General features: G+C 42.3%; 1 protein-coding gene across 1 annotated transcript in view; it reads left to right on the forward strand.

Annotated features, from left to right (window-relative positions):
* MTOR (mechanistic target of rapamycin kinase) overlaps positions 1-22,244 on the forward strand; it is a 163,661-nt gene that overhangs the window by 134,865 nt on the left and 6,552 nt on the right. Inside the window, 13 exon segments of the mRNA XM_044282096.1 lie at positions 2,942-3,064; positions 4,283-4,465; positions 4,622-4,756; positions 4,849-4,971; positions 4,973-5,024; positions 6,502-6,637; positions 6,727-6,874; positions 6,952-7,074; positions 8,475-8,557; positions 8,651-8,723; positions 9,388-9,462; positions 9,574-9,709; positions 19,806-19,871. Of these exon segments, the coding sequence (XP_044138031.1) occupies positions 2,942-3,064; positions 4,283-4,465; positions 4,622-4,756; positions 4,849-4,971; positions 4,973-5,024; positions 6,502-6,637; positions 6,727-6,874; positions 6,952-7,074; positions 8,475-8,557; positions 8,651-8,723; positions 9,388-9,462; positions 9,574-9,709; positions 19,806-19,871 (1,456 nt within the window).

The raw sequence follows: 22,244 nt of genomic DNA on the forward strand, positions 1-22,244 counted from the left end.
TAAAAGGAGTATTATTTCTGTGTGTGATGCAGGTCCCATTGACTGACTGTACTCCAAGATAAACTGGTCATGGGCTGGTTACCCATCAGGGGGAATCAGACAGGAGTTTATTTTGCCTGGGACGAGTGACAACAGATCAGCCTTGGAATTTCAAATGAAATTGGATATTTTCCTCCAGCAGTGGCAGGCACATGGCTCTGGAATGAAATGTTTTTGTAGTTATAAGAATCATCCTAAGGCTCAGGAACAATGAGGAAACTGCTAGGTTCTTTTATGGCGCTTCTCTGGAATTTGTATCACTGCCTCTTATTACTGGAACAATGAACAATAGAGCTGTGATTCCCCTGGAAGCCTTCAGAGATCGCTTCTGATAAAATGGACTGTGAGTCAATCAGCATGTATTGATTTTGGCATATTGGACAGGGTCTCATAATATCTCTCATCGTCTGAATTCTGCTCTGGACAAGATACAAAGACCAGAACCATAGAGTTATGAATTATGATGAGGCTGAAGAATAAAGTTCTTTCACCAAATATTTGCTGCATTCAATATATAAAAGCATGTGCATATAGAATTAATTTGTATAAATAGTTGGGTCACTGTGTACATACATTACTTACTCTGTACTGATCCTAAGTTGCATCCTGTGTTATACTCCAGAGCTGCACTCACTATTCTGCTGGTGGAGTCACTGTGTACATACATTACTTATCCTGTACTGATCCTGAGCCACACCTGTATTATACTCCAGAGCTGCACTCACTATTCTGCTAGTGGCATCATTGTGTACATACATTACTTGTTCTGTACTGATCCTGAGTTACATTATGTATTATACTCCAGAGCTGTGCTTGCTATTCTGCTGGTGGGGTCACTGTGTACCTGCCACACTACACACAACTGTTGGCAGGCCTCTCCTATGGGGCATTTAGAAGCTTAGGTGGTAGGCTCTGATGCACTTCTAGTCAGCTTGTTGAGTACTACACGTGGAATGTACATTGCTTAGTATTGAAACAATAGAAAATGTCCCCTGTGAATGAGGTGGTTAGAAACATACTAGGTGACCTGATTAAGGCTGGGCACGGGTAGAGCCTGTCTTCTGTGGAGGGGCTTTTCTTTTCATGTGCTTTAGACTATCATCTCCTTTCCGGGCTGTTTTGGTAGGTATCTAAGAATGTAGGGCTTGTGAGGCTGAACTTGATCTTTGTGTGGTATTTGTTAGTATTTGATATGGTTTATGTAACTGCTTTCCTTAGTGTATATGTGCAAACGTAGCTGTAATTGTTAACTGGGGAGAGTGGGTGAAATGGATTTTCTGGATTTCTTAAACACCTGACTGACTTTGGGCTGTTTGGGACTTTTGACGTTAGATTAGCACCAGGGTTTAGCTTAATATTTAGCGTTTGTGTTTAGTTTGATTTCAGTTTTATAAATAAAAAAATTCTGGTTTATATATTTGACATTATTAGTTTAAACAAGAAAAAGACAAAAGGGAAAAATATGAATATATGTATACAGATTTATGGTGTGTCGCGGGTCTGTGTGCTTGTGGTGCGGTCGGCAATAAAAGACTTGCATATTTCTGGGTTAAAAGTTTAAACAACTCTTTATTTTTAACCGAACAACACGGGACATCAAAGATCATTAACTACTTTTAAGCATACACATGTACGTAAACTAAATAAATCACCTTGCCTGTCTGGGCACTAACTATACGTCAGGTTACCTCACCAAGGTACTCCAAATCCAACACGGGGAGGTCAGGCTTTGCATAGCCACCAGGTCAGCCAGATTCCATATTTCTCACCACAGTAATGAGCCCAGCATCTACAATTGGGATTACTTTAGGCTAGGGGATAATATTGTACTGGAGTGGGAGGGAATGATATGTCCCTCTACCAGTCTACCTATTCCATAAAAATCCATGCCCATAAAGCACTTTAAAGAAAAGTGCCTCAGTAAACTTCAGTTTGCTAAAACTCAGCTTTCCTGGATTCTTTTTACCTCACCCATCTCAGCATTTTTGGTAAGATACGCCCCCTTACAGTACTTTTCCAGCCACAATGTTACCATTTTCACTATTATATTGTTGATTCCTTGTAGTTTAGCAAACAGCAGGATCAGTTAGGAAGCCTGTGGATTACGGTTATTGCTGCTATTAGAGTGGTCTGATATTAAGAGGAAGTGGAGACAAGAAAGGTGCTGGAAAAGAGAGCTAGAACAGGGAAAAGAATGGGGAAAATATACTAGGATGTGTGTGTAGTTACAGCCTGGATTATACTCCAGATCAACCATCACTATTCTGCTGGTGCAGTCACTGTGTACATACAGTACATTACTTCTCCTGCACTAAATCTGAGTTACGTCCTGTAGTATTCTCCAAAGCTGCACTCACTTCTGCTGGTAGAATCACTGTGTACATGCATTACATTACATATCTTGTACTGATTGGGAAGGGCAGGGATAGACCCCACGTAGTTGGGACACGTTTACATGCATTGTTTTCCAAGATGGAAGGTACTGAACAAAGCCTTTAGGGTCCCGGTAATGCTGTATATACTAGTAGTTGCTAATTACATTCATGTATCCATGTGTATAGCTGTTCAACCCACCCTGCATATTAAATGCAAATTCTCAGTTGTCACTCAACAAATTTTTCGAATTTGAGCTGCATCAGATGTGCACTTGTGTTTAATCATGATTGTTCTCTTGATTGTGCAGCTCATAAGATGGGCCCCTGCTTATCCATGTGCAGCTGGAAAATGGTCCCCAGGGACAGTCTTTAGGAGGGCAGATTATTATCCCTTCCTATGACTACTTTTGCTTAGTTTAGTACAAGGACTGCAGACGTGACGTGTTTCATGCTGCTGAAATCTGGCTCATGTGGATAGCATGACTCTGTTCTCTTGTTTTTACATCGTCTGTTACTTCCCACCACAGGCTCTGATTTACCCTCTGACTGTCGCCTCTAAATCTACAACCACAGCACGTCACAATGCCGCAAACAAGATCCTGAAGAACATGTGTGAACATAGTAACACCCTAGTACAGCAAGCTGTGATGGTGAGTGACCCCCTCAAAATGGCATTTCTACAAATGGGCTGGGTCCTCTAATGGGTATTGTGTTGTACCATAAAGAAACTCAAATATATTATATAATTATATAATACCGCATGCACAGAACATCCGTGCAGCGGGCCGAACCCATTCAACTTGAATGGGTCCGTGGTCTGTCCGCACCACAAAAAAATGACATTTATTTGCGGTGCGGAACAACGGAAAGGAACACCACGGAAGTACTTCGTAGTGCTTAGTGTTCAGTTCCGTGACTACGTTCCGCATCTCCGGAATTGCGGACCCATTCAAGTGAATACGGCTACGCCCACAAAACGCCCGTGTGCATGAGGCCTTATAAGGTAATTTTATAATGTAGAAAGACACACATGGGAATTTCTTTAGTAAATAAAAAAAAATCACCAACAAGCCAGTATATCAAACTTTGTAATATATCTCATCAGAGGAAACGCCTATTTCTTCACTTAGCAGGCTATTTTACTCTAAACCAGGCATCCTCAAACTGCAGCCCTCCAGCTGTTGCCGAACAGCATTCCCGAACAGCCTACAGGTATCGGCCTACAGCAGGGCATTGTGGGAGTTGTAGTTTTACAACAGCTCGAGGGCCGCAGTTTGAGGATGCCTGCTCTAAACCTTACACCCCACACTAGCATCCTCCATCTTGAGAGCTCGAGGATGTCAGCTTACTCACCTTTCCCCTCCATAGACTTCTGTTAGCGTCATGCAATCTGATCCTTTAGTGAGCTGACAACCTGTCTCAGTTGGTTCTTTGTAATTTTTTATTTTGCAGTTTTCCATTGTAACTGCAGCATCCATAGGAGTTACAAAGGGAAAACATCCCCCTGTGGTGACACTAGTCACTGATAGAGCTGCTCTGGGTTTATTGCCGCTGTCTCTAGTCAGTAAGCACTTTCTGAGCGCTCTGTAGACAGTGGATATCCTCCAGGGATACCAGTCTCTGGCAGCTGGGCACCTGACCCAATCTCGCAGGAGCTTTAAACCCGTGCCGTATATTTACACTGGTGCAAATTTCAAACCCAGCAGCATGCAACATACATGTACGGTGCATGGTATTAAACAGGTCAAAGCTCAGGACAGTGCACTGCACACTTCTAAATTTGGAGCTTAAAGGGTTAACCACTGAGCCACCATGCTGCCCATATGTTACTTTTTTAACCCTATCTTTTGCTTGTTTTCTGGCATCAGGTGAGCGAGGAGCTGATCAGAGTTGCAATTCTCTGGCATGAGATGTGGCACGAGGGTCTGGAGGAGGCATCACGTCTGTACTTTGGAGAGAGGAACGTGAAAGGCATGTTTGCTGTGCTGGATCCCCTTCATGCTATGATGGAGAGAGGACCTCAGACGTTGAAGGAGACCTCTTTTAATCAGGTGTGTTTCTCATTACTGACACGATGAATCGCTCATCTCAGGAGTGCGACTGATAGGAATTTTCCACTAGATGTCACCTTTCTGATTAATGGCACCCTAATATCTTGTTTTGTCTGTTCTTCATGTTTGTCGTCTTCATTTCTTCCTGCCCTGAAGGCTTATGGTAGAGATTTAATGGAGGCCCAGGATTGGTGTCGAAAGTACATGAAATCTGGAAATGTGAAGGACCTGACGCAGGCATGGGACTTGTATTACCATGTCTTCAGACGTATCTCCAAGCAGCTGCCTCAGGTACATGGATGGAGAACTGACCTTGTCTTCTTATTAGTCACTTGCTACTGGAAGTGTTGGGGGCTCGATCGTCTTCTGGTCTTGTGTTTCAGCTCACCTCCTTGGAGCTCCAGTATGTGTCCCCTAAACTGTTGATGTGTCGAGACTTGGAATTGGCAGTGCCAGGAACATATGATCCCAATACACCAATAATACGTATCCAGTCCATTGCGCCAGTCTCTTCAGGTCATCACCTCCAAGCAGCGGCCTCGAAAACTAACACTAATGGGTGCGTCACTTATACTTGTTTGGTTTTAACGTGTAACTCTTTTGAATACAATTTTACGAGTTATAAAAGGGTTAAAAAAAATATGGCTGCTTTTCTTCGTAAAACAGCTCCACACCTATCTGGATAGGTTGTTTGGTGTATTACAGCTCATCCCAACAGAACTGCAATACCAGGCACATACAATGGACAGGCGTGCTGCTGTTTCTGAAAGAAAGCAGACACGTTTTTCTAATCATGGACAACCCCTTTAAACCATTGTGATACTGCCTGACTTTCAAATGCTGTACTTTGCTGTTTCATACTGGTCCTGAGATACATATTGGCTTGTACTCCATACACATCCAGAGCTGCATTCAAAATTCTTCTTGTTGCTTGGACACAGACACAAATTAATATCTATTGTCCCCTGTGTCTACCATCAACATACACAGTGAAATCAAGTAAGCAGGCATATAATTTCTATTGGGGGTTGGCAGACTATGATTAGACAGCTTAAATGGAATGTTTCATCAGAAAATGACATTGTTTAAATCACATTTTTATGCAACATACAGTATTTATTTATTAATTGGTGGTTTTTAATTTTCCATGTCACTATCTATATTTAAGCAAAAACAATAAAATCCTGCAATTTTCCCAGTGGCCACTAAGCTACGGATATGGTGTTCTTGTCACCTAACTGCTGCTATTTGCAATGGCGAGCAGGTAAACTGTGAAGAAAAAGCTCTGTTGTACGAGCACTGCTTTCTCTTCAAACATTTGATCGACAGGGGTGCTGGGAAGTCGGGCCCCGAGCTGATCTGACGACTGATGACCTATCCCAAGGATAGGGTCAACAATATTTTTTTAAAAAAGCGGACAACAGCTCAGGCAAGATGGCTGCCCCCATAATTTAGTTCAGGAAATGGTATAAATAAATCTGCAATCGGACACATTTCCTTTAAGATACAGTTTGTCCAATGTCAGATATTCTGGGGACAATCTGCCAGTGACCATACAGATCACCAGGATCCATGTCCATAGCTAATTATGCCTGCACGACTTACACATCTCCCTGCTGCCCCCTGCTGGCTCATTGGTTGTACACTCACAGCTTCCTAGTGTTAAGATGCCAATACACCTTCGATGGCTCTCCCTTCTCACACTTGGTTTGGCCATGCGTGTTTCTGCTTTTAGTGGGGTCTGGCAGCGGCTTTCTGCTCTCTCGCCCTTGGTTGTGGCTTATCTTCTGGCAGAACAGAAGGATTGTGGGTTGAAAGTTAATGCCCTATTTTCTCCCTTGACATCTGTCACAGTAATGCCAGGAGCCCCCATATACTTTACATTGTTGGCCAACGATAATCCTAATATGTCTGGGGGGCCTTTAGGCCTCCTCACTAGAACCATGCTGGGTCTTCATGCCTCTATCAGAGACTGGTGTGGCCCTCTACTATGGCACAGAAGTGCTGCTGCCAATTGATTGTTTTTTACCTCACAGGTAGCAATGGGCATGAGTTCATGTTTCTGCTGAAAGGACATGAAGATCTGCGTCAGGATGAGAGGGTTATGCAACTCTTCGGTCTGGTCAACACACTTCTAGCCAATGACCCAGCATCTCTGCGGAAAAACCTTAGGTAAAGACTGCACGATCATCCAGCATGTGTGTGTTGTGTAGGAAAGAAAAAGGAGTCAGTTTTTTTTTTGTGATTTGCTGTCTCGACAGTATCCAACGATATGCAGTTATCCCTCTGTCCACTAACTCGGGGCTGATCGGCTGGGTTCCCCACTGTGACACACTACACGCCCTAATACGAGACTATCGTGAGAAGAAGAAGATCCTCCTGAACATCGAGCATCGCATCATGCTGAGGGTAACCAGAACCGTTTACTAAAAATCGCTGAGTATAAGAATGACAGAACTTTAACTAGATTCCATGCTTGGTCGTAGATGGCTCCAGATTACGATCATCTCACCCTCATGCAGAAGGTGGAAGTGTTCGAGCACGCTGTGAATAACACCGCTGGGGACGACCTGGCCAAGTTGCTGTGGTTGAAAAGTCCAAGCTCAGAGGTAGGAGGCCCTCAATTACATTTTTATATTATTTTAATCTCCTTAAGGACTTGGCACCAGGCAGCATACGTTTACCACTCCTAATAGTGCCTGCCCCCTCCAAAGCACATGTCTGTTGTATATGACTGCTGACACTGCTGCAATGGCTGGGATCAGAAATAATTTCAAATCTGGTCGTTTAATGCCTCAAATACCTCGGGTCAATAGTGACTATGGCATATAAGCAGTTACAGATGGAGGGGACTGCATCTGTCACTCCATCAGGGACAATACAGATGTATTGCAGTGTATTATTGACACAATCGCATGTCTTCTAGTGAGACTAACAAAAGATGTTTATATATGAGGAAAAAAAACTTTTCCCATTAAAAAGAAAATGCTTTATTGTATAAACTGTACACATGCTAATTCTATCTCTGGTAATACTATTTCTGTATATACTACCTCCTCTTTAAAGAGAAGGAAACTAATAAGTACCCCAAAATATTACCAATGAAAACGACAGCTTATTCTGCAAATAAAAAGCCCTCATAAATCTGTCAATGAAAAAAGATATGATACAATAAAGCAAATTTATATTTTAAAATAAGTGTTTGTATTATGCAAAAGTAGTAAAACATAAGAAAGCCATGTCAATTTTAAACTAGGTATCACCATAAGCAAAATAGTTATCAAATCTGTTACACCACACAGTGAATGCCGTAGAATGTGAGAGATGAGTGGGCTTACATCCCCCCCCAAAAAAAAAAATAAGTTCTGATAAATTTTACAATGGGTTGTATGTAAAATTCCGAAAATTCCACCATTAAAAAAATTTATTTTTGTCCCTCAAAAATGCAGTGATGGCTTTTGCAAAATGCCAACGAAAAAAATGAAAATGTAATGATCAATACCTGCATGCTTGAGGTTAAACGGTTATAAAGTGAAATTCCATTAACCCCCCCCCCCCTTAAGGACTTCCGTCCACACTTGGTGTCTGCTCGGTTGAGTGGGCGCTGTAGTTGCTAGGTGCCTGCTGTTCTGCATGGCGATAATGCCGGTGCAGACTTATAACTTCTTTGATGTTTTGGTCACCTGTGACTATGGCATCGGAGCTGTGAAGTACCGATCGACTCCACCGCACAGAGATCTATGGAGCTGTTCGGACCTTCTGAAGGCAGGGCTCCATAGGAACACAGCTGCAATGTTGAATCATTGCAGTCAATGGGAGAAGTGATCATCTGTGACTATCTGTCATGTTTAACTGTGAACACAGATACTGCTGCGCACAACCATAGTGGCAAATATGATGGTGCCCTCACAGTGCATTAAGGGTAGGAAACTGCTCCAGACATTGGCTGTGGTTCTTAGTGGAAGCTGCACCTAAGTGTAATAAATACTTGGATTACTTTCTATTTCAGGTCTGGTTTGACAGAAGAACCAATTACACACGGTCTCTGGCAGTGATGTCCATGGTCGGGTACATCCTAGGGCTGGGTGACAGGTATGTGTGGTTTGTCTATATAAAAAGGTGTGTGTGTGTGTGTGTGTGTGTGTGTGTGTGTAAAAATATTTATTACCAGTGTTTTTCTTGCAGACACCCCTCTAACTTGATGCTGGATCGACTCAGTGGGAAAATTCTTCATATCGACTTTGGAGACTGTTTTGAGGTAATAATTAGTTTTGTCACTTATTTTTTTTCCGGATTAACATCAACCACATCCATTATGGTGGAACCCATTCACTACTGTGGATTCATTGTCTAGGGAAGCTCTCCAAAGTGGAAATCCGCTGACTCTTCCTCATCCATGCAGTGCATGACAATCACCTTGCGTTGCATATTTGGGGTTGTAGTTCTACCACTTATTTCCTGAAAGACGATTGTGTTATGTTTTTATCTTCTGTGTACGTAGCTATGGTGGTGACTTCATTTCCTGATGGTTTTTGGACATAACTATGCCCTCGCAACCCCCCCCCCTTAATGAGGATTATTAGAGGTTGTGCACACACCCGGAAGAGGGACCCTTAATTGCGTGTCTTTGCTTAAATCTGATTAGGACTTTAAACACCAGATAATGATATCAAATAGACAGTAAGAAAGCAGGACATCTAATATGAAGCAGATGGCTGGAAGAGACCCGGGCGGATAAACATCATTTAATTGCTGAATATTAGTCGCCCGTGAATACGGCAAACACGAGCAATACAGTTCACCCCCCAGATCCTAGGGATCTGCTGTATTACCAGTTGCTCCTTCATGCAGTTGCTCTCAGCAGCAGATAGTAAAATGAGCAAGGTCTGCACATATACAGTCAACATATTATGTGTTTTAAGGTGGCCATGACCAGAGAAAAGTTTCCAGAGAAGATCCCATTCCGGCTAACAAGAATGTTGACCAACGCTATGGAGGTGTGTATGGATAAATGCAGAATACAGGGGGATGTCTCTCTCCTGTCTGTCTAAAAATGGTAATATAGCTAATATTAGATGCCGTTTCACATCCCCATGTTCTGTCCACAGGTAACCGGCCTTGATGGAAATTACCGCATTACATGTCACACGGTAATGGAGGTATTACGAGAACACAAGGACAGTGTCATGGCCGTGCTGGAAGCTTTTGTATATGACCCTCTTCTCAATTGGAGACTTATGGACAGTAAGTAGCACACCGGTAGTCGCATCACCATCTCTATACAATTCCTGTGGTCTTTATGTCCTGTAAAAATTCTATGGTTGCACATATATCTTCTTGATGTGCTGTTGTATTTAATTAGTTTAGATAAATCCCATTTGGGTGGTAGCCTGGCCATTGCTGCCGGTGTAGGAGTAGCTATGGTATAAGATCTGGTTAGTTCCCTTGATATTGCATGTATGCAGGATACTTGATACAGGAGTGTCCGCAGCTACCGCATCTGGAACCAAGGGCAGATTTTCTAGGTTTTATTCAGGAGTGGGTCATTTCGGATATTAGTTTAATAGTGTAGTCAGACCATTTAATTACACTGGCAACCTGGGGCTTCTGAGCAATACCCATGTTATCGCCTGAAGTCGCAGCTTCCAAACAATAACTTGCTCGTGCAACTAGGTTTTTGAGCAATTGCAGTAGTTTATTTACGCCATACCCACAGCTCTGTCCCATTGCTGCACCGTGTGAATGGTTTATGGCAGTACGGGCCAGCCATTGTCCAATCTGGATCTACAAGACAATTCATAGGCACTTAAAGTCCGTGTTCCAGTTTTAGAAAATGCTATTCATTGTACAGTATAAAGAAAGATTAGATACATTTCCAATGTATTTTTGTAATGATTCCTTATGGTTTGCAGTCATCCCATAGTCAGTCAGTCCCGCATGTCAGACACACGAAGCTTTGTCTTGTAACGAACCTTGCATCCGTCCATTTCTCATATATATTGAAATCTGTCTGTCTCCCTATCTATGTCTATCATATCTCTTCGATAATCTCATATTTGTTGACGTCTCATGTCTATCTATCTACAGTGCCCTGAAAAAGTAGTCATACCTCTTAATTTTGTTATGTTACACCCACACACAATTTATTTTATTGGGATTTTATGTGATAAGACAAGAAAATGTTACATGGTTTTCAAACTTTTAAGAAATATAAAAATCGAAAGTGTGGCATGCATTTGCATTCAGCCCCTTTGAGGCAATACTTTGTAGGACCATGTTTTGCTGCAATTACAGCTGCAAGTCTTTTGGGGTATGTCTCTACCAGCTTTGCACATGTAGAGGTTGAACTTTTTGCCCATTCTTCTTAGCAAAATAGCTCAAGCTCAGTCAAATTGGATGGAGAGCGTCTGTGAACAGCAATTTTCAAGTCTTGCTACAGATTCTCAATGGGATGTAGGTCTGGACTCTGACTGGGCCATACATGAATATTCTTTGATCTAAATCGTTCCATTGTAGCTCCAATTTCATCTTTTTCAGCCTCTACCAGGTTTTCCTCCAGGATTGCCCTGTATTTAGCTCCATCTATCTTCCCATCCACTCTGACCAGCTTCCCTGCCCCTGCTGAAGAAAAGCATCCCCACAGCATAATGCTGCCACCACCATGTTTCACGGTGGGGATCCTGTGTTCAGGGTGATGTGCAGTGTTAGTTTTCCTCGACACATAGCGTTTGTCATTTAGGCAAGAAAGTTCAACTTTGGTCTCATCTGACCAGAGAACCTTCTTCCACATGTTTGCTGTGTCCCCTACATGGCTTGTGGCAAACTGCAAACGGGACTTGCTTTAAAAAATGGCTTGACACTCTTCCATAAAGGCCAGATTTGTGCAGGACATGACTAATAGTTGTGCTGTGGACAGATTCTCTCATTTGAGCTGTGGATCTCTGCAGCTCCTTCAGAGTGACCACCGGCTGCTTCTCTAATTACTTCTCTCCTTGCTGGGCTGTCTGTTTAGGTGAGCGGCCATGTCTTGGTAGGTTTGCAGTTGTGCCATACTGTTCAGAGCTTAAGATTTTTTTTTTATAAGCTAACCCTGCTTTACACTTCTCCACAGCTTTATCCCTGACCTGTCTGGTGTGTTTCTCGGTTTTCATGATGCTCTTTGAGCAATATTGTTCTCTAACAAACCTCTGAGGCCTTCATAGAACACCTGTAGTTACACTGAGAATAAATTACACACAGGAGGACTCTATTTAATCATTAGGTGACTTTTTGAAGGCGGTAGGTCACTGGATTTTATTTTGGGGTATCAGAGTACAGGTGGCCAAATACAAATTCTTGCCACACTTTTCAGATTTTTATTTATTAACCCCTTAAGGACGCAGGGCGTACCGGTACGCCCCATTTCCCGAGTCCTTAAGGACTCAAGGCGTACCGGTACGTCCTAACTTTAAATCGGGATTCCGGCGCCCCAGGGGTTAATCTGAACAGGATGTCGGCTGAAATCATTCAGCCGGCATCTTGTCACAACGACATCTTGTCACAACGACAATTCAGACCTGCGGTTTGCTGCCCTTTTTGCAGTTTCTGATCCCCGCGGTCCCTGACCGCGGGGATCAGAAACTTTTGAGTGCCTAAAATAAAGGGGGGGGGGGGCGGCGTTGCGGGAGGCGGGCGGTGCGGCAGGCGGCCGCCCGCCTGCCTCCCCTTGAAAATTAGTTGGCTTTTAGTGGGTATACCAGGGTGTCAGCAAACGGCTGACATCTGTGCAGATGTCAGCCGTTTAACCCTTTCCATACCGCGGTCCGTATGGACCGCGGTATGGAAAAGGTTAACTGTCATCGGTCAGGGAGCTCCCTCCCTCTCCATCAGGGGGCTGCTGTGCCTTTGCAGCCCCCCGATGGAGAGAGCCCCCCCCTCAGCCCTGTGCTTACCCTTCCCTGTCTGCGAAGTTGTGGCAGATGGGGAAGGTTCCCATGGCAACAGGACGCCTGTTGTCGTCCTGCTGTCCATGGTGCTGAACAGATCTATGCTAAAGGCATAGATCTGTTCAAAGTGTAAGTAAAATACAGTACAATATATATTGCTGTACTGTATTATACAGACATCAGACCCACTGGATCTTCAAGAACCAAGTGGGTCTGGGTAAAAAAAAGTGAAAAAAGTTAAGATAAAAAAAAAACATTTATCACTGAATAAAAATTAAAAAAATACACTACACATATTAGGTATCGCCGCGTCCGTAACTACCTGATCTATAAAAAATTGAAATTTTGCCCACCTTTACTTCCCAAGAAAGGTAATAAAAGTGATCAAAAAAGTCGCATGTACGCCAAAATAGTACCAATCAAACAGTCATCTCATCCCGCAAAAAATGAGACTCTACTCAAGATAATCGCCCAAAAACTGAAAAAACTATGGCTCTTAGACTATGGAAACACTAAAACATGATTTTTTTTTTTTGTTTCAAAAATGAAATCATTGTGTAAAACTTACATAAATAAAAATAAAGTATACATATTAGGTATCGCCGCGTCCGTATCGACCGGCTCTAAAAAAAAATATCACATGACCTAACCCCTCAGATGACCACCGTAAAAAATAAAAAAATGGTGTAAAAAAAGCCACTTTTTTCATCTTGTGTCACAAAAAGTGTAATAGCAAGCGATCAAAAAGTCATATGCACCCCAAAATAGTGCCAAACAGTCATCTCATCCCGCAAAAAATGAGACCCTACTCAAGATAATCGCCCAAAAACTGAAAAAACTATGGCTCTTAGACTATGGAGACACAAATTTTTTTTGGGGTTTTAAAAATGAAGTTATTGTATAAAACTTACATAAATAAAAAGAATTGTATACATATTAGGTATCACCGCGTCCGTGACAACCTGCTCTATAAAATTACCACATGATCTAACCTGTCAGATGAATGTTGTAAATAACAAACAAAAACAAAGTGCCCAAAAAGCTATTACTTGTTACCTTGCCGCACAAAAAGTGTAGTATAGAGCAACTAAAAATCATATGTACCCTAAACTAGTACCAACAAAGCTGCCACCCTATTCTGTTCTTTCTGAAATGGGGTCACTTTTTTGGAGTTTCTACTCTAGGGGTGCAACAGGGGGGCTTCAAATGGGACATGGTGTCAAAAAAAACAGTCCAGCAAAATCTGCCTTCCAAAAACCGTATGGCATTCCTTTCCTTCTGTGCCCTGCCGTGTGCCCGTACAGCAGTTTACGACCACATATAGGGTGTTTCTGTAAACTACAGAATCAGGGCCATAACTGAGTTTTGTTTGGCTGTTAACCCTTGCTTTGTAACTGGAAAAAAAATATTAAAATGGAAAATCTGCCAAAAAAGTGAAATTGTATCTCTATTTTCCATTAAATCTTGTGCAACACCTAAAGGGTTAACAAAGTTTGTAAAATCAGTTTTGAATACCTTGAGGGGTGTAGTTTCTTAGATGGGGTCACTTTCATGGAGTTTCTACTCTAGGGGTGCATCAGGGGTCTTCAAATGGGACATGGTGTCAAAAAAACTGTCCAGCAAAACCTGCCTTCCAAAAACCATACGGCGCACCTTTCACTCTACGCCCCGCTGTGTGGCCGTACAGTAGTTTACGGCCACATATGGGGTGTTTCTGTAAACGGCAGAGTCAGGGCAATAAAGATAGTCTTGTTTGGCTGTTAACCCTTGCTTTATTAGTGGAAAAAATGGGTTAAAATTGAAAATTTGGCAAAAAAATGAAATTCTCAAATTTCATCCCTATTTGCCAATAACTCTTGTGCAACACCTAAAGGGTTAACGAAGTTTGTAAAATCAGTTTTGAATACCTTGAGGGGTGTAGTTTTATAGAATGGGGTCATTTTTGGGCGGTTTCTATTATGTAAGCCTCGCAAAGTGACTTCAGACCTGTAGTGGTCCCTAAAGATTGGGTTTTTGTAAATTTCAGAAAAATTTTCAAGATTTGCTTCTAAACTTCTAAGCGTTGTAACATCCCCCAAAAATAAAATATCATTCCCAAAATAATTCAAACATGAAGTAGACATATGGGGAATGTTAAGTCATCACAATATTTGGGGGTATTACAGAAGTAGAGAAACTGAAACTTTGAAATTTGCTAATTTTTCCAAATTTTTGGTAAATTAGGTATTTTATTATGCAAATTTATTTATTTTTTTTTACTTTATTTTACCAGTGTCGTGAAGTACAATATGTGACGAAAAAACAATCTCAGAAGGCCTGGATAAGTCAGTGTTTTAAAGTTATCAGCACTTAAAGTGACACTGGTCAGATTTGCAAAAAATGGCTAAGTCCTTAAGGTGAAATAGGGCTGAGTCCTTAACCCCTTAAGGACTCAGCCCTATTTCACCTTAAGGACTTGGCCATCTTTTGCAAATCTGACCAGTGTCCCTTTAGGTGCTCATAACTTTAAAACACTTTGACTTATCCAGGCCATTCTGAGATTGTTTTCTCGTCCCATATTGTACTTCATGACACTGGTAAAATTAAGTAAAAAAAATTTTTTTTTTTTGCATAAACAAATACCTAATTTACAAAAAATTGGGAAAAATTAGCAAATTTCAAAGTTTCAGTTTCTCTACTTCTGTAATACATAGTAATACCCCCAAAAATTGTTAATCCTTTAGGTGTTGCACAAGAGTTATTGGCAAATGGGGATGAAATTTGAGGATTTCATTTTTGTGCCTAATTTTCCATTTTAACCCATTTTTTCCACTAACAAAGCAAGGGTTAACAGCCAAACAAGACTGTATCTTTATTGCCCTGACTCTGCCGTTTACAGAAACACCCCATATGTGGCCGTAAACTACTGTACGGCCACACAGCGGGGCGTAGAGTGAAAGGTACGCCGTATGGTTTTTGGAAGCCAGATTTTGCTGGACTGGTTTTTTGACACCATGTCCCATTTGAAGCCCCCTGATGCACCCCTAGAGTAGAAACTCCCTAAAAGTGACCCCATCTAAGAAACTACACCCCTCAAGGTATTCAAAACTGATTTTAAAAACTTTGTTAACCCTTTAGGTGTTGCACAAGATATAATGGAAAATAGAGATAAAATTTCACATTTTTGGCAGATTTTCCATTTTAATATCTTTTTTCAAGTAACAAAGCAAGGGTTAACAGCCAAACAAAACATTATTTATGGCCCTAATTCTGTAGTTTACAGAAACACCCCATATGTGGTCGTAAACTGCTGTACGGGCACACGGCAGGGCGCAGAAGGAAAGGAATGCCATACGGTTTTTGGAAGGCAGATTTTGCTGGACTGTTCTTTTTTTTTTTTTTTTTTTTTTTTTTACACCATCTCCCATTTGAAGCCCCCCTGATGCATCCCTAGAGTAGAAACTCCAAAAAAGTGACCCCATTTTAGAAACTACGGGATAAGGTTGCAGTTTTCATGGTACTAGTTTAGGGTACATATGATTTTTGGTTGCTCTATATTACACTTTTTGTGCAGCAAGGTAACAAGAAATAGCTTTTTTGGCACCGTTTTTTGTTTTTGTTATTTACAACATTCATCTGAAAGGTTAGATCATGTGGTAATTTTATAGAGCAGGTTGTCACGGACGCTAGCGATACCTAATATGTATACTTTTTTTTTTTTATTTATGTAAGTTTTACACAATGATTTCATTGTTAAAACAAAAAAAGTTTGTCTCCATAGTCTAAGAGCCATAGTTTTTTCAGTTTTTGGGCGATTATCTTATGTAGGGTCTCATTTTTTGCGGGATGAGATGGCTGTTTTATTGGCACTATTTTGGGGTGCATATGACTTTTTGATCGCTTGCTATTGCACTTTTTGTGACGTAAGATGACAAAAAATAGCTTTTTTTAAACCGTTTTTATTTTTATTTTTTTACGGTGGTCACCTGAGGGGTTAACTCATGTGATATTTTTATAGAGCCTGTTGATACGGACACGGCGATACCTAATATGTATACTTTTTTTTTATTTATGTAAGTTTTACACAATGATTAAATTTTGTAAACAAAAAAAATGATGTTTTAGTGTTTCCATAGTCTAAGAGCCATAGTTTTTTGAGTTTTTGGGCGATTAATCTTGGGTAGGGTCTCATTTTTTGCGGGATGATGCCGGTTTGATTGGCACTATTTTGGCGTACATGCGACTTTTTTGATCACTTTTATTACCTTTTTGGGGAAGTAATGTGGGCAAAATTTAAATTTTCTCAGTTTTTATTTTTTTTATTTTTATGGCGTTCACCGTGCGGGGAAAGTAACATGACCGTTTTATAGATCAGGTCGTTACGGACGCGGTGATACCAAACATGTGTAGGGAATTTTATTTTTTTTCATTTTTAATTAGTGATAAATGTGTGTTTTGATTTTCACTTTTTTTTCACTTGTTCTTACTTTTTTTTTTTTTACCCAGACCCACTTGGTTCTTGAAGATCCAGTGGGTCTGGTGTCTGCATAATACAGTACAGAACCTATATAGGTTTCTGTACTGTATTTTACTTACACTGAACAGATCTATGCTTTCAGCATAGATCTGTTCAGCACCATGGACAGCAGGACGCCTGAGCAGGCGTCCTGTTGCCATGGGAACCTTCCCCGTCTGCCACAACTTCGCAGACGGGGAAGGGTAAGGAATGGGGCTTCGGGGGGCTGTCTGGAGGCTATCTCCCTCTCCCATCGGGGGGCTGCAAAGGCACAGCAGCCCTCCGATGGGAGAGGGAGGGAGCCGCATCTTACTGTTAACTCTTTCCATACAGCGGTCCGTACGGACCGCTGTATGGAAAGGGTTAAACGGCTGACATCCATTCACAGATGTCAGCCGTTTATACCAGGGTGCCAGCAATGTGCTGGCACCCTGGTATACCCACTAGAAGCCAACGATTATTCGGCGGGAGGCGGGCGGGGGATCGAGATCCCGCCTGCCGCACCTCCCACCAGGCTGGGGTGCAGGGGGGGTGATAACTATAGATTTGTGCCACACTAAAGTTTCTGATCGCCGCGGTCAGGGTCCGCGGCGATCAGAAACAGCTGAAATGGCAACAAACCGCAGGTCTGAATTGACCTGCGGTTTGCTGCGATCGCCGATACGGGGGGGTCATTTGACCCCCCCCCTCCCCCAGGCGTTGTGACAGGATGCCGGCTGAATGATTTCAGCCGGCATCCTGTGCGGATTAACCCCTGGGGCGCCACAATCTCAATTTAAACTCATGACGTACCGGTACGTCATGGGTCCTTAAGGACTCGGGATCCATGCCGTACCGGTAAGTCATGGGTCCCAAAGGGGTTAATCTTAAACCATGTATCATTTTCTTTTCACACATCTTGCTACTTTGTGTTGGTCTATCACATAAAATCCCAATGAAATACATTTAAAGGGGTTATCCGAATTATTTTTTTGTTTTTTTTTTCTATGTTCCTAACTAAGAAAATGTAACAGCTTTCCAATTAACTCACTTTATCTCCAGTGGCTGGTTTCTCAGATTTCACTGAGGGTCACATGACCTGTGATGTCAGCTTCTCTCCCTGCTCTGATAAAGGTTGTTTACAAGCCTGTAAACGAGACGTCACTGTGCTGGCCACGCCCCCTTCAATGCAGTCTGCTCTCTCTCTCCTAAGATTCTTAACCCCTTCAGCTGCACATACTGGGTAGCTGGCTGCAGCAGTGACAATTCTGGGCACAGGATCTGACAGACTAGAGAGAGCATTGCACAAGAAGGTAGGGGGAAGATCCTGTGTGTATTAGCAGTGTCATTATACAAGTGAGACTTGTAGTTCTACACTTACAAGTTGCTGTTGCTTCTCCCAGCACCTCAGGGCAGCTCTTGTATCCACTCCCTTAGCAGTGTCATTGTACAGCGGGGACTTGTAGTCCTACACATACAACATGCTGCAGAGTCTCCCAGCAGGCAGACATGTCACTCAGGGCAGCTCTTGTATTCACTCCCTTAGCAGTGCAGGGGGAGGGGCAGAGATTGTTTGTTTATATTGCATGTAAACAAAGGGCCATAAAAGAACCAGGGAAATGAGGAAATAGATTTTTTTCATTTTTTTTTTTTTTTTTTTGCATAAAACTTGCTTAGCTATATATTGCTGCCCATCAGATTTTCAGTGCTATATTTTTTTAAGACAGCACTCCTGCATTTTTTTTATTTTTTATGCTGACATGTTAGAATGGTAATGATGTAAAGTGTAGATAGGTAATTTTCTTAGCAATGCCTGATTTTGTGAGTTATCCCCTCCCTTCTGATCCTCAGCTGTGTCATGTGACCAGCAATCAGACTTACCAAAAAAGACAACATCTTATGTTATGTGTAGACAGAAAGTCAGTTTCTCTTTGTATTCCTTTGGGAGCCTCAATGTCCGTCTCATAGGAATGAGTAGAGAAGTAAACTATTTCCTGTTCAGTGTCAGTTGGAAATCAGAATTTTGGTCACATGACACAGCTGAGGATCAGAAGGGAGTTCATAACTCGGATACAGTCACTGGTAAGAAGATTACATTCACTAGTTTACAACATGCACCTTTCTAGCAGGTCAGAGAATAAACATTTTTGTGGGAGTGCTACTTTAAGTTTGTGGGTGTAACGTGAAAAAATGTGGAAAAGTTCAAGGGATATCTATCTATCCATCTGTCGGTCTATCTCATATCTGTTATCTCATGTCTATGTAGTCTGTCTTTTATCTCATATCTGTCTATCTCAAATTTGTTGGTATCTCATGCCTAGCTTTCTACCTATCTAACCATCTAGCTGATATCTGTTGGCCTATCTCATATCTGTTATCTCATGTCTATCTTTTGGTATCTCATATCTGACTCATATCTGTTGGTACCTCATATTTGTTGGTATCTCATATCTGTTGGAATCTTGTATCTGACTCATCTGACTCATTTGTTGGTATCTCAAATCTGTCTCGTATCTGTTCTCATTTTAGATCTGTCTATTTAGCTCATACCTGTGTCTTGTATCTATATGCCCACAATAATGTATAATAACTTGCATGTATTCTTACTGGATGAACACAATGAAGATTCCTATTGAATGACAACAAGCAGAGATCTAGAGAGCTGTGAGGAATTATTACAAAAAAGCAATTGTCTCAACACAAAAACACATTTTTACAAGAAAGCCACCCCAGTGATCAGCAGATCATGGTGGGTGCAGTTCTGAGAAGTTTTACGTCACACAGCCACATTTGTCCGCTACATCTTGCCACACCCTTGGAAGCCAAATAATTACTCTTCTCGATGAGTTCCTTTAGATGTATCCATGCTGATTTGCATGATAATCAGAGTCAAATCGTCACCCAGCCTCTCACCACTGTCTATATAATAATCTTTTCACAGCCAATATAAAAGGCACCAAACGCTCTCGTACACGGACAGACTCGTACTCGGCCGGACAGTCTGTGGGTGAGTTTAACCTGAAAAAATCTAGCAATGTCCATGGAGCCTCTGTACTGAAGACCAACAATGAAGGCGTACATCAGTGTTTCATAAATCTCTAGTGCATGTACAATATTAGAAGTTGACGTATTCCTCACCTTCCAGGAGCCCTTTCCTTGCCTGTAGGCTCTCCGTAAATACTCAGAGAAACGTGGTGTACAATAACCGTAAACAGGAGAGAAGCTGCAGTTTTACTGTGTTTGTGACTGCATGCTGTGAATGGTGAAGGGGAGCAGTAGACAAGAGCTCAGCTCTTACATAATACTACGAAGGGCCCAGCATGATAGAAGTAAAATAAAGCTAGAATCATAAGAATAGATCCTCCAAAACTGTTACTACAAGAAGTTACTAAAACACTTGTCAGGAGAGGTTACAGGCCCTCTTAAAGGGGTTGTCTGGGTTCAGAGATTAACCCGGACATACCCATATTTTCACCCAGACAGCCCCACTAAGATGAGCATCGGAGCATTTCATGGATCGCGCAGGGCAAGGGCTTGTTTGTTTACCTAGGCACAATGCTAGGCAGAGGCTTCCGCCCAGCAGTGTTTTCGGTGACCTCACCGGCACTAATGGGCCGGCCTTAGTGCTGCCCTAGCCGTTTTACAGGCTAGGGCAGTGCTAAAGCCCGCACTAGAAGCCTCCGCCTGGCAGCCCTAAGGGGAGCCTGGTACGTTACCGGATCTCCTGAAAATGCCTTTGCCCTGCACGATTTAGCACAGGGCAAAGGAGAGCATCGGAGCATGAAATGCTCCGATGCTCATCTTGGTGGGGCTGCCTGTGTGAAAAGATGGGTATGTCCAGGTTCAGCTCTGAACCCGGACAAACCCTTTAAAAATAAAATAAAAATCTAATTGGACAATCCCTACTTGGTAGAGAGGTCCCTTGACAATAAGCTAGTCAGTCTCTTCCTCCTGGGCTCAGAACGCAAGACTGTTATCTATGGGAAACTCTGGTGGCAGGGGGTCAGTTTCTCTACAGCACCACCACAGTGGAAAACATTACACAATGCCAATCAGTGGGTTTTCTGTGTTAAAGGTGCCCGTATACATTCAGTAGCTGTCAAGTAAATTCTTGTTCAGGGGACAGCTATTTCTTCCAACTTGCACACTCACTCAGTCAAGCCTGTATGTGTTTTCAATGGGGAGAGGGGAGACAGCCATCTCCTTGAAGAACAAAGGGAATGCCCCCAATCCTTCTGTCCCCCTCCAACATCATCTGCTGGTGAAGAGTCAGGAGCGCCCCATACACATTGCATTGTAGTCTAGCCGCTCTGAAAACGGCAGGTTCAGCCAACAATAGTGTAATGTATAAGGAGGTCTTAAAGGGATTTTCCGAGACTTTTGTACTGTCAGCCCAGAAGTGATCGACTGCTGGAAATCAGTGGTTATGTCACTGCACTATGCTGCCTTCAGTGAGGACATCATTGTACAGATTCCCTTTTAAGGGGGTTTTCTGAGATTATCTGATCAGTGGGTATTTAACACCTAGGATCCCCGCCAATCAGCTGTTTGACAAGGCACCAACGCCTGGAGTAGTGCTGCGGCCTTCTCGCAGCTCTGCCTAGGCTATGTGCCATCACGTTCATTGGTGACATGGCCTAGGCTTAGCTCAGCCACATAGAAGTGAATGTGGTTGAGCTCAGATACCAAGCAGTTGCTATGAAATAGATGGAGCTGTGCTTTGAGCTGAGTGAAGGCTGTAGCGCTACTAAACTTGGCATCCCAGCTCATATAAAGAGGTCATCGTTAATACTGTGTCCTCACATCCTGGGTTCATAATGTCATCCAGTATAGAACAGACAGGCATTAAAGTTTTACGGAACATAAACAAAGTTTTCTAAATGATATAAAGGACTTGTTCACCTTCACAGTCATTTCTTTTATTGCCCCCAGCAATTCTAGAATAAAAATGAAGTAACTTGGCAAATTGTTTTCTCTAACCATTAGTGTATAGTGCAACTCTCCAGCCATTTAGTGTATAGTGCCACTCTCCGGCCACTTGGTGTATAGTGCCACTCTCCGGCCACTTGGTGTATAGTGCCACTCTCCGGCCACTTGGTGTATAGTGCCACTCTCCGGCCACTTGGTGTATAGTGCCACTCTCCGGCCACTTGGTGTATAGTGCCACTCTCCGGCCACTTGGTGTATAGTGCCACTCTCCGGCCACCTCGCTTGTATCCTTCTATCTCTAGAGGATGAGAATAAGCTGTAACCTCGGGGACACATACAATTGTCAACATTATTGGCACCTCTGCATGTTAAAGGGGATGTCCAAGTTATTTATTTTTTTGTTCTTTGTATGTTTCTAACTAAGCAAATGTAAGGGCTTTTCAATTCCTAG

Source organism: Bufo gargarizans, chromosome 2 (assembly GCF_014858855.1).
Source record: "Bufo gargarizans isolate SCDJY-AF-19 chromosome 2, ASM1485885v1, whole genome shotgun sequence".
Classification (NCBI taxonomy): domain Eukaryota; kingdom Metazoa; phylum Chordata; class Amphibia; order Anura; family Bufonidae; genus Bufo; species Bufo gargarizans.